General features: G+C 38.9%; 1 protein-coding gene and 1 pseudogene across 19 annotated transcripts in view; one reads left to right on the plus strand and one right to left on the minus strand.

Moving 5' to 3' along the window:
• Positions 1-22575, minus strand: part of PPHLN1 (periphilin 1) — a 120741-nt gene that overhangs the window by 95600 nt on the left and 2566 nt on the right. For 13 of the 19 annotated variants that reach the window (XM_014347191.3, XM_014347190.3, XM_014347189.3 and 10 more), the window contains exons 2-3: positions 18532-18574; positions 15258-15349 (exon numbers count right to left, since the gene is read on the minus strand). In XM_014347191.3, the coding sequence (XP_014202677.1) occupies positions 15258-15349; position 18532 (93 nt within the window). In that variant the 5' untranslated portion in view covers positions 18533-18574. The remainder of the gene's footprint in view (positions 1-15257; positions 15350-18531; positions 18575-22575) is intronic. The other 6 variants (XM_014347185.4, XM_055095737.1, XM_003825736.7 and 3 more) reach the window with 1 other exon arrangement.
• Positions 20060-21513, plus strand: LOC134728437 (uncharacterized; annotated as a pseudogene).

A 22575-nucleotide genomic window follows, 5' to 3' on the forward strand; every position in this document is an offset into this window, starting at 1 on the left:
TATAAAATTTGAACTAATTTTCAAAGTACTGGAATACATTGTTAATGTTTTAAAAAATGAGTAGGTTTTTTGTGAGACTTGGGGAATTGGACGCAGGGAGAACATATGTCTTAGGTTAGTAGCTGCTATAAAATAACAAAAACGATTATCCACAGAAAGAAGTAGAGAGCTACAGAACATATATCTGTACATAATCCGGTCTTGGGCATTCATGACACATCAATCAATATCAAATGAGATATATGTTTAAACAAACTGTAAAGCCTGATATAACATAAGATCAATATGAATTAACTAATCTGGAAAAAAATAAAACCCTCTCCCTCTCCCCCTCTCCCGCTTGCCACCGTCTCCCCCTCTCCCTCGTCTCCCCCTCTCCCTCGTCTCCGTCTCCCGCTTTCCAGGGTCGCCCTCTGTTGCCGAGGCTGGACTGTACTGCCGCGATCTCGGCTCACTGCAACTTCCCTGCCTGATTCTGCTGCCTCAGCCTGCCGAGTGCCTGGGATTGCAGGCGCGCGCCGCCACGCCTGACTGGTTTTTGTATTTTTTCGTGGAGACGGAGTTTCGCCGTGTTGGCCGGGCTGGTCTCCAGCTCCTGACCTCGAGTGATCTGCCCGCCTCAGCCTCCCAAGGTGCCGGGATTGCAGACAGAGTCTCGCTCACTCAATGCTCAATGTTGCCCAGGCTGGAGTGCAGTGGCGTGATGTCCGCTCGCTACAACCTCCACCTCCCAGCCGCCTGCCTTGGCCTACCAAAGGGCTGAGATTGCAGCCTCTGCCCGGCCACCACCCCGTCTAGGAAGTGAGGAGCGTCTCTGCCTGGCCGCCCATCTTCTGGGATGTGAGGAGCCCCTCTGCCCAGCCACCCACTACTCTGGGAAGTGAGGAGCGCCTCTTCCTGGCTGCCATCCCATCTAGGAAGTGAGGAGCGTCTCTGCCCGGCCGCCCATCGTCTGGGATGTGAGGAGCCCCTCTGCCCGGCCGCCCAGTCTGGGAAGTGAGGAGCGCCTCTTCCTGGCGGTCAGCCCGTCTAGGAAGTGAGGAGCGTCTCTGCCCGGCCGCCCATCATCTGGGATGTGGGGAGCGCCTCTGCCCGGCCACCACCCCATCTGGGAGGTGAGGAGCGCCTCTGCCCGGCGACCACCCTGTCTGGGAGGTGAGGGGCGCCCCCGCCCGGCAGCCTCCCCGTCTGGGAGGTGGGGGGCGCCTCTGCCCGGCTGCCCCGTCTGGGGGGGTGGGGGCCCCCTCTGCCCGGCCACCACGTCTGGGAAGTGAGGAGCCCCTCTGCCGGGCCACCACCCCGTCTGGGAGGTGTACCCAACAGCTCATTGAGAACGGGCCATGATGACGATGGCGGTTTTGTCGAATAGAAAAGGGGGAAATGTGGGGAAAAGAAAGAGAGATCAGATTGTGACTGTGTCTGTGTAAAAAGTAGACATAGGAGACTCCATTTTGTTCTGTACTAAGAAAAATTCTTCTGCCTTGGGATGCTGTTAATCTATAACCTTACCCCCAACCCCGTGCTGTCTGAAACATGTGCTGTGTCAACTCAGGGTTAAATGGATTAAGGGCGGTGCAAGATGTGCTTTGTTAAACAGATGCCTGAAGGCAGCATGCTCCTTAAGAGTCATCACCACTCCCTAATCTCAAGTACCCAGGGACACAAACACTGCGGAAGGCCCGCAGGGTCCTCTGCCTAGGAAAACCAGAGACCTTTGTTCACGTGTTTATCTGCTGACCTTCTCTCCACTATTGTCCTATGTCCCTGCCAAATCCCCCTCTCCGAGAAACACCCAAGAATGATCAATAAATACTAAAAAAATTAAAAAAAAAAAACAAAACAAAACTTACAAAATATAAAGCCCAACCTTCAGAGTTGTTTATCTATCATCCCTGAGCCTGTAAAATGAAATTAATACTAACACCTACCTCATGGCATTCTGAGGACTAAATGAGAAATGGAATGCAAAGTGTTTAGTACCGTGTTCAGGCACACACTAAGTGCTCAAAAAATGTTTGCTATATTCATTACTACTGTGCAAATCTACGGAAAAAAATACTAAGTATCTCAAACTGTTTCCTTAAATTACTTCTTAGCCCTAATGACTACAACAATTCAATTGTTATTAAATGACTATACACTACTCAAATCTCTCAATAGCTAGGAAATTTGTCAATGGGTCAGGAAAAAATAAAATCAGTAGTTTGTATTTATTTGAGAGCTTAAAAGATCTAACTAATTTTTCCCATGGGGATGTAAGGTGGTTACCTCCTTTAGTATGTTAGATATTAAATTATAAGATATATTCTACATTTACATAAAATATGATACACAAATGAATATATTGACTCATTCTTCTACAAACTACCTTTCACAGAGATTTCAATTTAAGTAAATACTAAGCTGCCAAAAAAAAAAGAAACTGACATTAAGCCAAAATTAGTAAAATTACAATTTACATCATTTCTTATTGAAAATTTGTCACTCATAAAATCAGAATAACTGACTTCTCCAAATTCCAATAAACCATAACAATCCATTACACAATATCCTTGTTTGTTTGTATACGATTATTTGGAGGGATTGTGGGGTGACTATGCATGCCTAAACACTTCTATGAATAGAGAGCTTACTATTTTACAAAGCACTCTGTTCCTTTGTTCAACTGCCCCAGTTATTAGAAAGTTATTTGGGGATTGTAAAATGTATTTGGTAAAACTTTGGCAGAAGTAAAATTCAAATCACACTTAGTTACTTATTTAGAAAAATTGCTTTACCAACTGAGGTAAATGAAAACAATCATTCTTTAAGTTGTTTAAGGCCGGGCATGGTGGCTCATGCCTGTAATCCTAGCACTTTGGGAGGTCAAGGCAGGTGGACCACTTGAGGTTAGGAGATTGAGACCAGCCTGGCCAACACGGAGAAACCCCGTTTCTACTAAAAAAAAAAAAAAAAAAAAAATTAGCCAGGTGAGGTGTGCATGCCTGTAGTGCCAGCTACTCAGAAGGCTGAGGTAGGAGAATCGCTTGAACCCAGGAGGTAGAGGTTGCAGTGAGCTGAGCTCGCACCACTGCACTCCAGCTGGGGCAACAGAGCAAGACTCTATCTCAAAAAAATAAATAAAATAAAAATAAAAGCTGTTTAATCAGCAAAAGAAAAAAAAAATTCAATGGCAGCTCTTATACCTGGCTATAAAGACCAAGTTGGTATTTCGAGAAAGTGTTCAAATATATGTACATTATACTATCTCTGCTCTGTAGATAAAGAAAACTCCCTAGCTATATGAAAAGATTTAAGGAAACAAAGATGACTGCAGGAGCCTGTAGCAAAGAGGACTGTATTTTTAAAGCGTTCGTGTCTTATCCAGGTATATCATTCAAGGATTTCTGTTCCCAATAAAATCTATGATGAGTGGCAAAGAATTCAGAATTTCCCTTTCAAATTCTTTGAGATGGAGTCTCACTCTGCGGCACAGGCTACAGTGCAGTGGTGCAATCTCAGCTCACTGCAACCTACACCTCCTAGGTTCAAGTGATTCTCCTGCCTCAGCCTCCTGAGTAGTTGGGATTACAGGTGCATGCCACCATGCCCAGCTAACTTTTGTATTTTTAGTAGAGACAGGATTTCACCGTATTGGTCAGGCTGGTCTCGAATTCCTGACCTCAGGTAATCCACCTGCCTACGCCTCCCAAAGTGCTGGGATTACAGGCATGAGCCACTGCGCCCACCCCTTTCAAAAAGATTATATTGTTGAAATTCAAACAGTATTTTTATTACCTGCATTGCCAGACATGAATACAAATAATAACACTGAAATTCTTATGCAAATCTTACATTAAGCTGTAAACATGTAATTTTCCTTTCTGTATGCTAACATAGGTACACAGACTTAAGGTACTACTGAAATGTTTGGAACCTCCATTTTAGAAAGATATTGGCAAAAAGTCAATTTAAAAATGGACAAAGACCATAAACAGGCATTTCTCCAAAGAAGACATAAAAATGGCCAGCTCCCCAGCTGTAGGCAGCTTCCTAGGTTGCCTTGTACCTAGGCAAGCATTACACTTCTGGGAGAACAGTAGCCAATAGCTGGTTGGCATTCTGGCCCTGGTTCACGCCACCTCTATGTTGACTACACCAGGATGCTAGTTGAAAAGAAACAAACAAACAAAAAGGCCAGCTGGGCGCAGCTGCTCACACCTGTAATCGCAGATACTTGGGAGGCTAAGGTGAGAAGATCCCTTGAGCCTAGGAGTTCAAGGCTGCAGTGAGCTGACTGGTGACTGCACTCCAGCCTGGGAAAACAGAGTGAGATGCCATCTCCAAGTAATAATAATTTTTTTAAAAAAAGGTCAACAGTTATATGAAAAGGTGCTTGATATCACTAACCACAGGGAAAATGCAAATTAAAACCACTATGAGATACCCCCTCACACCCTTAAGGATGGCTATGGTCAGAAAGACAAGAGATAACAAATGTTGGTGAGGGTATGAGGGAAAGAGAACCCTAATACATTGTTGGTGGGAATGTAGACTGGTACAGCCATTATGGAAAACGGTATGGAAATTCCTAGAGAAAGTAAAAATAAAACTACCACATGACCTAGTAATCCCTCTTCTGGGTATACTGTATACCCCAAGGCGATGAAATCACCACCTGTTCAAGATATTCACACTTCCATGTTCACTGCAGCATTATTCACAATTGCCAAATTTAGAAACAACTTAAGTTCCCATGGATGAACAAATGGATCAAGAAAATCTGGTATATAAATATATCAGTGGAATATTATTCATCCTTATAAAAAGAGGGAGATACTGCTATTTACAACACATGGATATACCCGAAGGACATTATGCTAAGTGAAATAAGCTAGATACACACACAAAAAAATATTGCATGATAATCATTTATATGTGGAATTTAAAAAAAACAAAAAAGAGCTCAAATACACAGAGATAGAGGATGAAACTGGTTACCACGGGTAGGGGAAGAAATGGGGAATGGTAAGTCAAGGAATACAAAATAGGTAAGTAAGATGAATAAGTCTAGAGATCTAATGTACAATATGAGGACCAAAATTAATAAAATTGTATTGCATTAGAAATTTTTGTGAAATATACAAATTTTAGGTGTTCTTATCACACAAAAAGGTAACTATGTGGGATGATGAATATGTTTGTCTCCTTCACTACAGTAACCACTGTACTATGAATATGCATCCATGTGTACCTGCATCTATATGTATCCCATAACATCATGTTGTGAATCTCAAATATACACAATAAAATTTAATGTTAAAAATAAGTAAACAAAAATAAAAAATGGAAAGAAAAAAGAGGAAAATACCTTGAAAAACAATGGCACCATAATATACAAACCAGAAAAAAAAATTATGACTTATAAAGACTATCTTAAAAGGTTAACAGGGTCATTTTCAATTAATCAAAAAATAAACTCAATGGAGTTGAAACATTTCTATTATTTCAAATGCAGATATTTCAAATCTTGAATTTAAATATAAAATCTCAATTTACTCAATCAATGATATCAATTTTCACTGCTTCTATTTATTAAAAATATCTACATACTAATATAGATATTAATATATATCTACATATTAATGATTATATAAGTATCCTTATTAAAAAGATCAGAATTTTCTGTGGATGTTACTAGAATTTCCAAAAAATATGCATAGAATTTATTGGATTTGCTACTCCAAAGTTAGTATTAATGGTGTTAGTATTAATGGAATGATCAGTCAGAACAAAAATAAAAAGTATATGTAGCTCATTTAAAATGAAAGGTCTATCTATTGATAATTTACCTACTCTGGCAGGGTATTAAAAAAAAAACTTGCACATAAACTTAAATACTTTTGGAAAGTTATACTTCAATGAAATTTAAACTTTCAAATCTGTCACCATCTTAGGGATGAGGTCTCACCCCTAAGATTACTACTACAAGACCCTCTAAGTGTGTGTAATAAGAATTCTTCGGTTTGCTTACGTTAATGAGAATCTGGTCAGAATAAAATACCTAGTTTTCCAACTGGTGAAATGGTTTTGTTAGAAAATAATCAGCTACTTCTTAATTTGCCATACATTCCAATATAACTATCTGTTACAGGAAATGTTTTCATTTTAGTAAGTAAAAGCACCAAGTTGATGGTTATTTGATTCAATATAAAAATCTGTATCAAATTTTTCACACTGGCTGGGCACGGTAGCTCACACCTGTAATCCCAGCACTTTGGGAGGCTGAGGGGGGCAGATCAGTTTGAGGCCAGGAATTCGAGACCAGCCTGGCTAACATGGTGAAACCCCATCTCTACTAAAAATACACAAAATTAGCCAGGTTTAGTGGCACACATCTATAATCCCAGCTATATGGGAGGCTGAGGCACAAAAACTGCTTGAGCCTGGGAGGCAGAGGTTGCAGTGAGCCGAGATTATGCCACTGCACTCCAGCCTGGGCAACAGAGCAAGACTCTGTCTCAAAAAAAAAAAAAAAAAAAAAAATCCACACTGTTGTTAAATCTCATAAGTAACTAGGTAAAAATTGTATGAATTACCATGTTTCTTTAAAAATATTTCTTTTCCAACATGTCATTAAAATTTACTCATTTTAACATAAAATCATTTAATTTAAAATGAAAGTATTAATATAAAAGTAAAAGTATTAAGCCCATCCCCCCCAAACATTTTTATCTTCTAGCAACACATATTGAAATACTTATTGACATTTTAAGTGTGGTATCATGGTTTTACTTCAAAATAATCTAGGAGGGAAGAAAGTGGTAGAAGCATAGACAAAACAAGATTGGCAATGAAGCTGATAGTCGATTTCTCCTTTGGGAGTTGATCACATTAATGTGTGTTATTATATGCTTGATATTTCCCCTTATAAAACATCAAATAACAACGAAAACACACTAACCTACCAAAGAAGTAAATACGATGGTATATGTAAATAATCAATGCCATTATGTCCTATCACAATCAACTTACAATGCAAATGTAAGCCTACAAAACCTTTATTGGTCTTATTTACTGCTCTATTCCCAGCACCTAGAACAGCACCTGGCACACAGTAAGCACCACATCCATAATATATATATTATACCCTGCTATCTCAATTTTATTTTACTTCTGGCATCACATGCTTTTTACAGAAAAGTACCATACAAACCATATCTAACTAAAATATTCTATTACACAGGCTGGTAGGCTTTTGCTTTCTATAAGCTTGTAATTTCCTAACTCTGATCCCTATAGTCTATGACATACATTCCTATTTTAGCACTTGTTGATTTATTTCACTCACTAATTCTTGAATGAAATATTGGTGTTTCTGAGTCATTCCAACGTCTTTTGGTGACAGTGTGTCAAAAACATGAAAACTGGTATCGACCCAGAGAGCTAAGACATCTTATTCGAGAATGTAGCCAAGAATTGATCACATTTCTTCTGAAAACAGTGACAACAAAAAGAAAGTTAAGTCCTTGCAATTCTGTCAGCAAAGAAAGTAAAACACCTCTTAGGGCAACTCTACAGAAGGGAACATTACTAAATCAAACTCAGCAAAGAAACACTTTTTTTACATTTCATGTATGTAATTTTCCCATTAAAAAAACTATTTAAAAATTGCACTCTAGCTAATAATACGTATGCTTGAGTAGTTAACGAGAAGGATACTGTTGTCCACAATTTACTTTGAAATGTATTCAAAAACATAGATGGATTAATTGCATGAATAAATACATGATAAAGCAAGTTTAGTAAAATGTTAATAGTTGAGTCTAAATGGGGAGTATATGGATGGTCACTATAAAAATTCTTTTGACTGATGTATGTTTGAAAAATTCCATAATAAAATATTGGGAAGTTGTACTTACATGGGAAAATTTACATGAACACTGATGACTGTATAAAACAATAATAATATGTGGGGCATAAAAAGAACAGAAATTTAAATATGCCTGTGAAGATTTTGAATAAAAGTGTTTCATGAAATAAGAATGGAAAGAAAAAATATTTCAACATAATACATTTTAAACAATGTTATATGGACTATGTATATAACTGAATTACTAAATTAACTAGACCTGACTGTCAAGTTGGTCAAAAGAAAAATTTCTGGATTATGGTTTGAGTACATTTACATTTGAGAACAGGTGGAACTGATATGCATCCCATCTATTCCCTACAAAGGCTCAGATATTAACAAAATCATGTTCTGGATTTACTAAAGGATTTATTTTTGATTGGCCAAACTCTCTAGGAGAGAGAAATAAACAATGACAAGAATTATAAAAAAGATTCAATTAATCTAAGGAAATAAATATTGTTATTTAACTACTTAATTACAAAAACTAATTATGTAACTCATATTTACCACAAATGTGACAGAAAAATAACGTGTTGCTGCTCTTGACATCACTACTAGTCAATATTGTTCTCCCTGCTGCTGCCAAAACCAGAAAAATCTTTTAATGCAAAATAATGTATTTGTTAAAGAAGCAGAAAAATGAAGCAGGGATAAGCAGATAGGACTGCTTCAGCCCCAGCTCTGTTGTAATTGCCCAGAATATAAACTGCTAGTGCTCTGATCCTAATTTCCAAACATTACAACTTTTAAAAATTCTGAAACTGGAACTTCTCTCCCATTTTCAAATAAGCTAATGAAAAAATCGACATTTTATGTTGCAGCTTCATTAAAATGTTCCATATTACCTATCTTTTCTCCAACAGGCTAAGAAGCTGGAACCCCATAAGTGGAAGTTTACATGTATTTAAAAGCCATTCTGGGCTGGGCATGGTGCCTCATGCCTGTAATCCCAACGATCTGGGAGGCCAAGGTGAGAGGATCACTTGAGCCCAGGGGTCTGAGGCTGCAGTGAGCTGTGGCTGCTCCACTGCACTTCAGCTGGGTGACATAGCAAGACCCTGTGTGTATGTACATATGAACGAATGAATGAATGAATGAATAAATGCCATTCTGTCACAAAACTTGATAAAGGTTAAGAAATCAGATAACTAAGCTCATAGAAATTATAGGTTTAAAGACAGAAAGCATGCTTTAAAAACAAGAGCTTTACAGGTACCTAGAAGTGTAGATATTCTGTGATGACTGATTTCCTTCCTATAGAAGAAGCATATATATTTACATACAAAATCTCTGTAGTGCACTTATTTGAACTTTAGTCTGCTACCTACCTACCCAAGTTTAAGGCCAAATAAAAATTTCTGTGAAAGCCCCTTATAAAAGTGACTTACTATTTATACATAAAGAATTTAAAAGCGGCCGGGCGCGATGGCTCACACCTGTAATCCTAGCACTTTGGGAGGCCAAGGCAGGCGGATCACGAGGTCAGGAGATCGAGACCATCCTGGCTAACACGGTGAAACCCCGTCTCTACCAAAAATACAAAAAATTAGCCGGGCGTGGTGGCGGGTGCCTGTAGTCCCAGCTACTCGGGAGGCTGAGGCAGAAGAATGGCGTGAACCCGGGAGGCGGAGCTTGCAGTGAACCGAGATCGCGCCACTGCACTCCAGCCTGGGCGATAGAGCCAGACTCCGCCTCAAAAAATAATAATAATAATAATTTAAAAGCATACCATAAAGTGCTAAAATAATGACTGGTACATTTGTTAAGCTGTATATTGAGGATAAGTTTGCCAAAACTCAAATTAAGTATAATTTAACATCAAAACCAAAGTATATCAGTGTTCAATTGTCTTTTCAGGTTTATCAAGGCTAGAAACTCAGAAAACAGCTGCTTTTATTAACGAGGTGATACTACTACAGAAGGTACCTTACCTTCCCAACAGTCACCACTTCACGTTGCACTTTATATCACATCTAGTAGTTCCTCAAATACATTTCTTTTGTATCAGAATTGATCATAAATGGGGCAAAGAGTGTACTAAGAAAAAACGGAGAAGCCCGGCACGATGGCTCACGCCTGTAATCCCAGCACTTTGGGAGGCCGAGGCGGATCACCTGAGGTCAGGAGTTTGAAACCAGCCTGGTCAACATGGCGAAACCCCACCTCTACTAAAAAATACAAAAAATAGCCAAGCGTGGTGGTGGGCGCCTGTAATCCCAGCTATTCAGGGAGGCTGAGGCACAAGAATCGCTTGAACCTAGGAGGCAGAGGTTGCAGTGAGCTGAGATCGGGCCACTGCACTCCAACCTGGGCAATAGAGCAAGACTCCATCTCAAAAAAAAAAAAAAAAGAAAGAAAGAAAGAAAGAAAGAAAGGGAGAGAAATGCAGTAAAATTGTTTTTTTGATAAAGAACAGGATTCAAATACATAAAACAAAATAGAATGTTACCTTCCTCTATTCCAAGCACTAAAGATAGTGGGTTATCAACTTAACTCGTTTCATATTTTGAAAAAAAATCTGCCTTTTCAAAACTTTTGAGGTATGCCATACATATAAAAAAGTGTACAAATCACAAATGGATAAATTTTCACAAGGTCTAAGTACCACCCAGATTAAGAAAGAGAATATTCCCAGCGCAGCAAAATTGTTCATTGTGCAGTCTCCCAGTCACTACTTCCTCTTCCCAAAAGAAACCACTTTCCCAGCTAGTTTCACTTGTTTTGGAATGTTACATAAAATGAAACACGCAGAATAAACTCTTGTGACTGACTTCTTTCTTTTAATATTATATATGTGAAGTTTATCCATGTTGTTGCACTTGGCAGTAGCCCATTGATTCTCATTGGTGTATAATTTAAACAATCAACTTTACTGTTGGACATCTGGTTTGTTGTCAGTTTGAAGCTCTTACAAATAATGCTTCTTATGAACTTTCTCATATACATCAATATGATATGCTAATATGGTTTTTAAAATAACTAGATTATCTAAGCAAATATTTTTAAATTTTTTTTTTTTTTTGAGACAGGATCTCTCCCTCTGTTGCCCAGGCTTCAACGCAGTGGCACAAAACACAGCTCACTGCAGCCTCAACTTCCTGGGCTCAAGCAATCCTCCTGCCTCAGCTTCCCAATGTAGGTGGGACTACAGGCATGCGCTACTATGCATGGCTAATTTTTAAAATTTTTTGTAGAGACAGGGTCTCACATTGTTGCCCAGGCTGGTCTCAAACTCCTGGGCTCAAGTGATCCTCCTACCTCAGACTCCCAAAGTGCTCAGATTATAGGCAAGAGCCACTGTATTCAACCTTAAGCTTTTAATAAGTTATATTTTTATTAAAGTAAGAAAGTATAACTATTTACATTTCTAGTTCAATTACTTTAACACAAAGATTCAGTGGGTCCATTAAATGAGATGTGAACACAAAATTACTTTTTTCAACTAACTTTAGATAATAACAACAGCAGTGGATGTATCTGTGACTTTGTTACCAAAAGAGATCACAGATAATTTTATACCATGTTACATCTAGCTGTTACAGGTATTGCAAAATATCATTTGTAACACTCATCACTACTTTGAAATTACAGCAATGAAACCACCACCAGTAGCTTTTGATATTTAATGACCTACTAAAGAACTATGTATTACTATATCACAAATTTGGTTTTTAATAGTTTGATAATCATTCTCAAATGTAAGTGCACTTAGTTCTGTGCATTTTATTTATAGGTTTAAAAATGTTATTCTGAGAAGGGATCCATAGGCTTCACCAGACTGCTAAAGGGATCCATGGCACAAAAAAAGGTTGAGAATCTACACTTTATTTAACTAAGATGCAGGTGTAACACAGAAGGCACAGGGGATAATTTTCAAGAGCCATCTAAGGGGTACAATGTATTGAGGGAAAGAGAAGGCTTTAAATTACTAACCAAAATAAGGCCAAGTGCACCAGAAAAAAAAAAAATGGACCTGAGTCTTGGGAAGGAGGGATATGGATATACAGAAAGAAGGATTTGTATAAACTAGGAGAGGCTGATTGGGGGAACAGAAAGACCAATCTAATGGAATTGAAGAAAAAGGAGAGAAATGAACCTGCACAAGGTCTGGTTAGGTCCTGTGCTCTCAAAAAGAGAAAAACAATCTAGGCTCCTCCATGAGGAACCAAGCAGCCAGTTAACTTAAGGAAGTAAGGTTTACCTTTAGGCATTTAAGAGACAGCTGAATACATCTAGTCTGATTTTAAGGACAATATCTCCCTACCTGCTTGCTTCTGATAAAATTATTTTATGAGGGATAAGAAGCCTCTGTTTCATATTTACACAAACACAGATAGTATTAAATGAAAATGCTTTTGTTTAGATTTTTCCGCAATATGCTGATTCATTAAAGACTTCCATCACCTGTCATTTTTACCTCAACTCCTGTCACTATGACTTCAATTCAAATACATCTGTATTTTTTAAATTCTGCATGTAAGAATCACTTGAACTTTTAAACAATACTGAGGTCCACATCACACCCAAAGAGACAATAATTTAATTATCTAAGACGGGGCCCAGTGTTACTAAAGAGCTCTCAGGAAATTTTAACGTACAACAAGGATTGAGAGCTTCTGATCTAAATCACAAATCTAAAGTCTATCCTAATAGTTTCATTGCTCTCAACTCCAGTAACTTACACTAGCTCTCTATTCTCATTGTCACACACTGAACTTCACTCAAAACTGTTCCATCTTGGAAACTCCACACTCTAAAATACCGATTGCCTATCTTTCTACCACACCAAAGCCTTCCCTAAGCCTTTCCTGTCCCTCAACCACTCATTTCTTTCAATTTCCTGTCCCTCTCAGCCTCACTCTCTTTCTTTATCAGCCAACACCAAATGGTGTATTACTTCAATAATTTTCTGGGTCAGCACCTTCAACATCCTTATCCCCTGGATCCACTACTCATCTTACAATCTTAAATCGATACAATAACCTGCTTTCCCCAGTCCCAAAGTAATAAAGCACACAATCCTACAGACTGGTGCTCAGTTGATGGCATAACCACACAGAAAACCGTTTTAAGTATCTTCAAAACACAGAATTTAAAACTCCTAATGGGGCCGGGAGTGGTGGCTGACGCGTGTAATCCCAGCACTTTGAGAGGCCAAGGTGGACAGATCACTTCAGGCCAGGAGTTCGAGACCAGCCTGGCCAACACGGCAAAACCCTGTCCCTACTAAAAATACAAAAATTAGATGTGGGTGCAGTGGCAGTGGCTCATGCCTGTAATCCCAGCACTTTGGGAGGCTGAGGGGGGTGGATCACTTGAGGTCAGGAATTCAAGACCGGCCTGGCCAACACGGTGAAACCCCGTCTCTACTAAAAATATAAAAATTAGCCAGGCGTGGTGGCTTGTGCCTGTAGTCCCAGCTACTCAGGAGGCTGAGGCAGGAGAATCGCTTGAATCCAGGACACAGAGGTTGCAGTGAGCCAAGATTGTACCACTGCACTCCAGCCTGGGCAAGAGAGTTAGACTCCATCTCCAAATAAATAAATAAATAAATAAATAAATAAAATAAAATAAAATAAAATAAAAATAGCCAGGTATGGTGGCATGCAATCCTAGCTACTCAGGAGGCTGAGGCACAAGAATCGCTTGAACCCGGGAAGTAGAGGACGTAGTGAGCCAAGATCGCACCACTGCACTCCAGCCTGGGCTACAGAGTAAGACTGCCTCAAAAAAAAGAAAAGAGGCCAGGCGTGGTGGCTTATGCCTGTAATCCCAGAACTTTGGGAGACCAAGGTGGGCAGGCCACCTGAGGTCAGGAGTTCGAGACCAGCCTGGTCAACATGGTGAAACCCCATCTCTACTAAAAATACAAAAATTAACCAGGTGTGGTGGTGGGCACCTGTAATCCCAGCTACTCAGGAAGCAGAGACAGAAGAATCGCTTGAACCCAGTGAGCCGAGACTGCACCACCGCACTCCAGCCTGGGCGACAAGAGTGAATGAGCCAAGACTGCGCCATTGCACTCCAGCTGGGGTGACAAGAGTGAAACTCCATCTCAAAAAAAAAAAAAAGAAAAAAAAAAAAAAAAAACAGAACAATTCCTAATGGGATATATCCTTGGCAGAGTGGCAGAGGGGAGAGGGGAGATAAAGAAAAAGTCATCCCTTTTCCCTGCAGGTAAACTACAGAATAACCTTATCAAGTAAAAAATATAAATAAAAACATTGGGATTTTGATTGAAAACATGAAGTCTACAAATTCACCTGGAAATAAATGACATATAGTAATAATTAAGTCTGGCCATCCCAAAGTATAATGGGCATCTTTATTTTTTCCATCTTAAATCATTTTAAATCAACCCCAACCTGGATCGTAATCTAGGACAACGACAAACCTAGAGACGATACCACCCATCTAAGTGGGCTATAGGATTAAATGTTACATAAGTAAAAAATAACTAACGTAGACATAAATATTTGTGGCTTTTGATGGTATATAATGAATCTATAATATATTCATATACTATCACCACAACCTTAGTCCCTTGGTGCTTAAAATGGGTCTGTGCAAAAGTTTAAGTTAGCTTTTTAACCTTCCCCAAACCCTCCTTTAGACCTCCACAGGGAATTCTGGGGAGTCAGTACACATATTCACTCAAATAAATATTGAGCTTCTATTACCTGCTAAGTACTAGATGTAGCACTGGAAATAGTAAACAAAACAGTAAGTTCTTTGGGCTTAGAAAAGGCTTGGCTCAAAATTCCCAATTCCCAGAGCAACGAGAGACAAGAAGTAGGACAGCACACCAGAAGCTGCCTGTCTGCCTGACCCTGAGCCTCCAGGCATTCTTACTTACCAGTCAGACTGCCTGACCACAGGACAGCACACCTGCAGGAACCCTAACAAGGGATATTAACATGTTTCCACTCTAGGAAGAGTTCTCCTCTCTTAGAATGAAAGCCTACTTTTAGAATTTCATATATTCAATTTGTAACATTTTTAGGAATATAGAAAAAAATAGGTAACAGCCAATAACAGCAGGAGCAGGTACTCAAATACTTCTTTGCTAACTGATGGTATAATCTTTATAAAATCTGTAATTTTGTTCACAAATTAAATTCAATATAAACCCTTCATTTTAGAAATTTAAACAAGAAATATAAATAATAAGTTTTCTACTTAAATAAAATGTTGTCTTTTATTTTTGAACTTTTAACTTTTAAAAGATAAGCTTGATCTCTTTTGTAACCTACACTGGTAAATTTCTGACACTTGAAGATTTTGTTAATAGGCCTAGCTTTGGTGTATCAAATTAATTCAGACACTAGGTTTTTGAATCATTCAATATGTAGGAGTAACTTACACTGGGATGACTTCGAGGAGGTGCTCGTTCTCTCGGAATTCTTTCATATTCATATCGTCCCTCAGACCACATTTCGTCTCTTCTGTAAGCCACTAAGGAAAAAAAAAAGAATTATGGATTTTATGATACTAGGAAGTAACAGAAAAGGTAAGGAAGGAGTAAATGATTACTTTCCAACACAAATATTTTTCAGAGATCTTAAGAGGAAAAAAAAAAAAATGAAAGTGACCAAAAGAAAAAATGTTTCTTCCAAACAATTTTGAGATTTTCTTTAAAAAAAAAAAAAAACAAAACACGGAAAGCCCTATCTTCCTTCTTAGGCAAGACTATTTAAAGCTTCAAAGAGATTGTTGACATCAATTATGGGAGGAAATTGGTGGCACACTTCAGACCACAAATACTTCTTCATTCTCCTATAGCAAAACATAGAAACAATTCATTTTAATGAATAGTTTAAATGGCTGATCGGCAAAGTTATTCCTATTTCCTGGTGAATAGTTCGTATAAATAACATTAGTTTTTTGCTTTTCTACAGTCTTCATTTAATATATATCTACTCTCTCTATGTTAAATAATGTGTTTTCAACTGAAAAAAGTGTTAAAAGAACAATCCTGCAAAAACACACTCAATCCCTGAAAGAAACCACTCCTGATTTTTTTTAACGCTATAAATTTATTTTAATGCAAAAGCCACCTCACAAAATGTGAAATTAAAAGTTCTGTCAACATTTTTCAGGTTTGGGATTCAGAGAAGGGGGGGTGGGACAGTGTATTCTTTTCATAAATGCTTCCTACTTTGAGGAAGGTGAATATGGTGTTAAAGAATTCAAGGGTATATAGCCACAAGAAGAGATGAAAATAGTAACTGAACAGACAAAAGACAAGGTAAACAAGGCAAACAAGAGAAAATGAGAATAGGGTAGGGGAAAAGAGACCATTTATATGAAATGGCAATACTATAAATCAGAAGTTGGCAAATTTTTCTTCAAAAGATCAGACAAATATTTTCGGCCTTGTAGGTCACAGATCTCTTTTACAACTACTCACATCTCCAGCCATAGACAATACACATAAATGTATAAGTGTGTAAACTGGATTTACAAAAACAGGCTAGTGCTTGCAGGCAGTAGCTTCACAACTTCTGGAGTGGATGACAAATGGTTAACAGAGAAGAACCAGGAGAAAGTGAAGCAATCATGAAGCAGGTTCTAAGCCCAGAACTGTCAACCATCCTGATGTACAGAAGAACCACCATGAGCAAAAAACGAAAATGGTCCAGGTAGTAAGTTAGTGCCTTTCAGTACACAGAAAGTAGGGCACAGATATGTGAAGAAGAAACACATTTCAAAAAAGACTTAATGTCAAAAGATTTTTGGTGGCTCCTTATAATGTAATACTAAGGGAGGGGCAAACAGATAGCTATTCCATTTTGACAGTACAGAACAGCTATAGAATTCTAATGGTTCAGTTAGTTTAAGTTAAGGAAAAATTAAAGGCTGGAAGAAGGGTGCAACTTTTTTTTTTTGATGTTATTATAGCAAAGCAACCAATTTTCTCTGCAAAAACGTATCTATAATATTTTCTAATACAAACAGACCCAATATAATGAATTAACTAGCCAAAGATGCCTAGGAAATCTTACTTTAAATTAAAAATTAACTTTTTCTCAAGACACACATTCAAGAGAAAAAAATTAGCTTTTAACATTATGCATGAATAAAACTGAATTCTCTGTCTACAATAAGACCTCATTTAATAATGTATGATTCCAAGCAATCAGTCTTTTAGGTGCAAGAACTATGGAAGCTTGAAAGGGAAGTAAATTGTCAACATTACTCCTCTTCCCCCACCTTTACTGAATCCATTAAAGGTTTCAGTCTAAAGAGTTAGATTTTATCCTTTTTAAGATACAGTACAGAGAAATAGTAACAGCAATGAAGTAAAGTCAAATCAAAGGGGAAAAATGTCAATAGCTATACCCAGAAGAAAAACAGACATATAAGCAAACAGTTCACAAAAAAATACAAATGGCTCTTAAAAATCTTTTGAAAAGATGTTCAACCTCCTTCAAAATAAAGAAGATGAAAACCAAAACTATAATGGCATACTTATTTTCATCCAAAAGCTCTGCAAAAATCCAACTGCAGTGATGAGATTAAGGAAAGCAACACTTACATAGGTTAGTAAAGGAGGTTGGCCGGGCGCAGCGGCTCACGCCTGTAATCCCAGCATTTTGGGAGGCCGAGGTGGGCGGATCACGAGGTCAGGAGATCGAGACCATCCTGGCTAACACAGTGAAACCCTGTCTCTACTAAAAATACAAAAAATTAGCTGGGCGTGGTGGCGGGCGCCTGTAGTCCCAGCTACCCGGGAGGCTGAGGCAGGAGAATGGCATGAACCCGGGAGGCGGAGCTTGCAGTGAGCTAAGATTGTGCCACTGCACTCCAGCCTGGGCAACAGAGTGAGACTCCATCTCAAAAAAAATAAAAATAAAAATAAAAAATAAAAAATAAAAAAAAGGAAGTATAATTGGCACAGATTGGGAAGAATTTGGCAATATTTATTAAAATTTTAAAAACACATATGCTTTGACCTGGCAATTCTACTTCTAGGTATACTTGTACACTTGCATAGCAAAGATTGAAAGGAACTTAAAATATCCATCAAAATAGCACAAATTAAATTGCTGAGCCAATCAGTTACATTTATACAAAAGGAATATTTTGTATTCCTTTTGTAAATTGATCAATTATATTTATACAAAAGGAGTATTTTTGCAAACCATTTCAAAGAAAAGTAACCCCAGTAACAATATGAAAAGACTGCCAAGATACACTGCTAAGCAAAGAAAAGCACAGTAAAAAGACCAGGTATGAATATATATGCATATGTACAGACTACTCCTGGGAGTAACAAGAGAATGCAACAGCAATTGCCTCTGGGGAGAACTAGGTAGCTGGGCAGAGGATGAATATTTTACTGCATAATGTATATATACTATTATGTATTACAAAAGTATGTAACTGTTTTTAAAGTTCCTGAAAATCATTCAATAAGCATAACATGTGAAGTGATGATAAAAATGACGAATGTAAATTAATATACTAAAGGAGAATGTAAATAAAAATAAGGTTTTGTAATAAATGAGAAAAATAAACAATAAGAGTTCTAAAGAAATAGTATGTAGTTTAATACTGAAATATTAAAATTTACCGGTGTCCCACAAAAAATGTAACAATAACTACTATATTAAATACTACTGTACTATACTTACTTGAGTCCTTTTAGGAATCAAATTTAACGTTTTCAACAATTTCCTGTAAGGGGGGGAAATACAGACGTAAAGATTTGTGTCTGTATAAACCAACCAATGTAGAGAAATAATTAAATCTTCATTAATTGTATAAACAGAACTCTCAAGCCAAACTCGCTGCAAACACACTCTTGAAAATAAAAGATATCATTTTGGCCACCAGAGGCCACCCAAGTTTCATAAGAACAAAATTATAATAACAATTCTAGTCCTAGAAGTCTAGTCTAGAATTTTGCCAGTTGAGAGCTGGGCAGGTCATCTCTCTTATCCTTATCTCTGAGATTGTACTAGATGTTTAAGGTTGTTTTTAGCTGTTATTGTAAACAATGGCTTCAAAATACCTCCATAGTTTAGTATGATGAAAATTACCATCTCCTATGGTAATTAGAAGACAGAATACACTAATATCACCTTATATTCAAATGGAAACTTGCAATTTTCTTTTTCTTTCTTTTCCTTAGACAAGGTCTCACTCTGTTGCCCAGGCGGGAATGCAGTGGGGCAAACACACCTCACTGTAGCCTTGACCTCCTGGGCTCAAGTGATCCTCCCGACTCAACCTCCCTAGTAGCTGGAACCACAGGCATACCACCACACCTGGCTGATTTTATTTTTTATCAAGTCATGGTCTTACTATGTTGCCCCCATGCTAGAACCTTGTAATTTTTAAAGGATTTAAAAATAGCTGATAAGTACAGCAAGCTTCCTGATTAGCGGCATATGTTGTTTATGATATTATCCAGGCTTAGGAAATTGACCAATCAGTTACATTGATACAAAGGTGTTCAGACTCCCAGTGAGTGATCATGTTACCTGCCACATCATCACTACATCTCCTCATATCAGTGCAGTTTCGATGGTACTCCAGAAAAGTTATCTAAGCCAACAAGATATTCAAACTGAAGAATCAACAGAAAAATAGAAGGACCCTCTACATCACAATTAGGCAAAGAACAGAATTAGAACTCAGTGTGGAGAATACAAGCTTCATTCAGAAGTGCGCTAATAACTGGTTATGGATTATAAAAATCTCTTTCTCTTATGCCATATTCAATGAAGATGGTATGTTTAATATACCATCATGGGATATTTAATTCCAGAAAGAAAAGAAGCCTTTCTTAGAGCACTCCACTGGGCTATCCAACCACTGTTATGTTAACTTCAACTGAGGGCTGAGAGGGTATGGAGGACTTGCACTCTAAGCGAAAGTGTCATGGAAATTGAGAAAACAAAGTCATAGACAATATCCTTCTGTCAAACCATTAACACTCTGAATCCAAAGTCAAGATAATGGATCTGTTTTTTCATTTTAACCAAACTGGTTATAGTAGCAACCTAGGCTATAGTAACTCTGCATTCCAATCTAGTCAGTTTCCATTATTAAATACACTCAGGATAAATAGCTTCCCCTCCCCACCAAAACTCATTCCTTCGCTTTTTATATTCTTTCAACAACTATTGATAGCCAACTAGAGTTACTGAACAGCAAAGTCACATTGACCTCAAACTTTAGATGAACATAGGTCTTTGCACTGGCAATTCCCTGCACAGAATATTCTTCTCCAGATGTGGAGAAAAGAAAGAGAGATAGGACTGTTACTGTGTCTATGTAGAAAAGGAAGACATAAGAAACTCCATTTTGATCTGTACCATGGCTGGGCACGGTGGCTCACGCCTGTAATCCCAGCACTTTGGGAGGCCGAGGCGCGCGGATCACAAGGTCAGGAGATCGAGACCATCCTGGCTGACATGGTGAAACCCCCGTCTCTACTAAAAATACAAAAAATTAGCTGGGTGTGGTGGCACGTGCCTGTAGTACCAGCTACTCAGGAGGCTGAGGCAAGAGAATCGCTTGAACCCGAGAGGCGAAGGTTGCAGCGAGCCGAGATTGCACCACTGCACTCCAGGCTGGGTGACAGAGCGAGACTCCATCTCAAAAACAAAAACAAACAAACAAAAAAAGATCTGTACCCTGAACAATTGTTTTGCCTTGAGATGCTGTTAATCTGTAACTTTAGCCCCAACCCTGTGCTCACAGAAACATGTGTTGTATGGTATCAAGGTTTAAGGGATCTAGGGCTGTGCAGGATGTGCCTTGTTAACAACATGTTTACAGTCAGTTTGCTTGGTAAAAGTCATCGCCATTCTCCATTCTCGATTAACCAGGGGCACAATGCCCTGCAGAAAGCTGCAGGGACCTCTACCCAGGAAAGCCGGGTATTGTCCAAGGTTTCTCCCCACTGAGACAGCCTGAGATATGGCCTCGTGGGACGAGAAAGACCTGACCGTCCCCCAGCCCGACACCCTTGAAGGGTCTGTGCTGAGGAGGATCAGTAAAAGAGGAAGGCCTCTTGCGGTTGAGATAAGAGGAAGGCCTCTGCCTCCTGCATGCCCCTGGAAACGGAATGTCTTGGTATAAAACCCGATGGTACATTCGTTCTATTCTGAGATAGGAGAAAACCACCCTGTGGCTGGAGGCGAGATATGCTGGTGGCAATGCTGCTCTGTTATTCTTTACTACACTGAGATGCTTGGGTGGAGAGAAGCATAAATCTGGCCTATGTGCACATCCAGGCATAGTACCTTCCCTTGAACTTATTTGTGACACAGATTCCTTTGCTCACGTTTTCTTGCTGACCTTCTCCCCACTATCACCCTGTTCTCCTGCCGCATTCCCCTTGCTGAGACAGTGCAAATAGTAAACAATAAATACTGAGGGAACTCACAGACTGGTGCCGGTGCAGGTCCTCCATATGCTAAGTATTGGTCTCCTGGGCCCACTGTTCTTTCTCTATACTTTGTCTCTGTGTCTTATTTCTTTTCTCAGTCTCTCGTCCCACCTGACGAGAAACACCCACAGGTGTGGAGGGGCAGGCCACCCTTCATCCAGGTATCTGTGGAATTAACTTTCCTGCCCTTCAATGTCACCTTCTTAATGTCACTTATAACAGATCCCCCAATCGTGCTATCTTTAATTAGCACTAATAATCTAAGATACCATATAATGTACTTTTAATACACATTAGTCCCTCACTAGTAGTATTTCTACTAGTAGTATTTCTAGTAGTGAGGGTTTAATCTGTATTAAAAGTACACTATATAGTATCTTAGATTATTAATGCTAATAATAATAAAAAGCAGGAATGTCTATTTGTTCACTGATGAATATTAAGCTCCTAGAACAATTTGCACACTGTGCTCAGTATTCAGAGTGAATTAATATTCTAATGTTTCTATTAGAAAATATTTGAAATTCCAGGCTGGGCGCGGTGGCTCACGCTTGTAATCCCAGCACTTTGGGAGGCCGAGGGGGGCGGATCACGAAGTCAGGAGATCGAGACCATACTGGCTAACACGGTGAAACCCCATCTCTACTAAAAATACAAAAACAAAATTAGCCGGGGGCGGTGGTGGGCGCCTGTAGTCCCAGCTACTCGGAAGGCTGAGGCAGGAGAATGGCATGAACCCGGGAGGGGGAGCTTGCAGTGAGCCAAGATCGCGCCACTGCACTCCAGCCTGGGTGACAGAGTGAGACTCCGTCACACACACACACACAAAAAAAAAAAAAAATTTGAAATTCCAGACAACTAAACGTAAATTTTAGAACATAATTAGTTAAGGTCATTGAAAAAAAAAATTAACTGATGCTGGGGCCGGGTGCGGTGGCTCATGCCCGTAATCCCAGCATTTTGGGAGGCTGAGCCTGGCGGATCATTTGAGGTCGAGAGTTCAAGATCAGTCTGGCCAACATAGTAATACCCCGTCTCCACTTAAAAAATATACAAAAATTAACCAGGCATGGTGGGACATGCCTGTAATTCCAGCTACTCAGGAAGTTGAGGCAGGAGAATCCCTTGAACCTGGGAGATGGAGGTTGCAGTGAGCCATAATCGTGCCACTGCACTCCAGCCTGGGCAACAGAGCAAGACACCGTCTCAAAAAATAAAAAAATAAAAAGTACTGCATTCTCTACTAGTTTCACAAGTCACTTGACTTTCCAACGCT

This window comes from Pan paniscus, chromosome 10 (genome assembly GCF_029289425.2).
Source record: "Pan paniscus chromosome 10, NHGRI_mPanPan1-v2.0_pri, whole genome shotgun sequence".
Classification (NCBI taxonomy): Eukaryota; Metazoa; Chordata; class Mammalia; order Primates; family Hominidae; genus Pan; species Pan paniscus.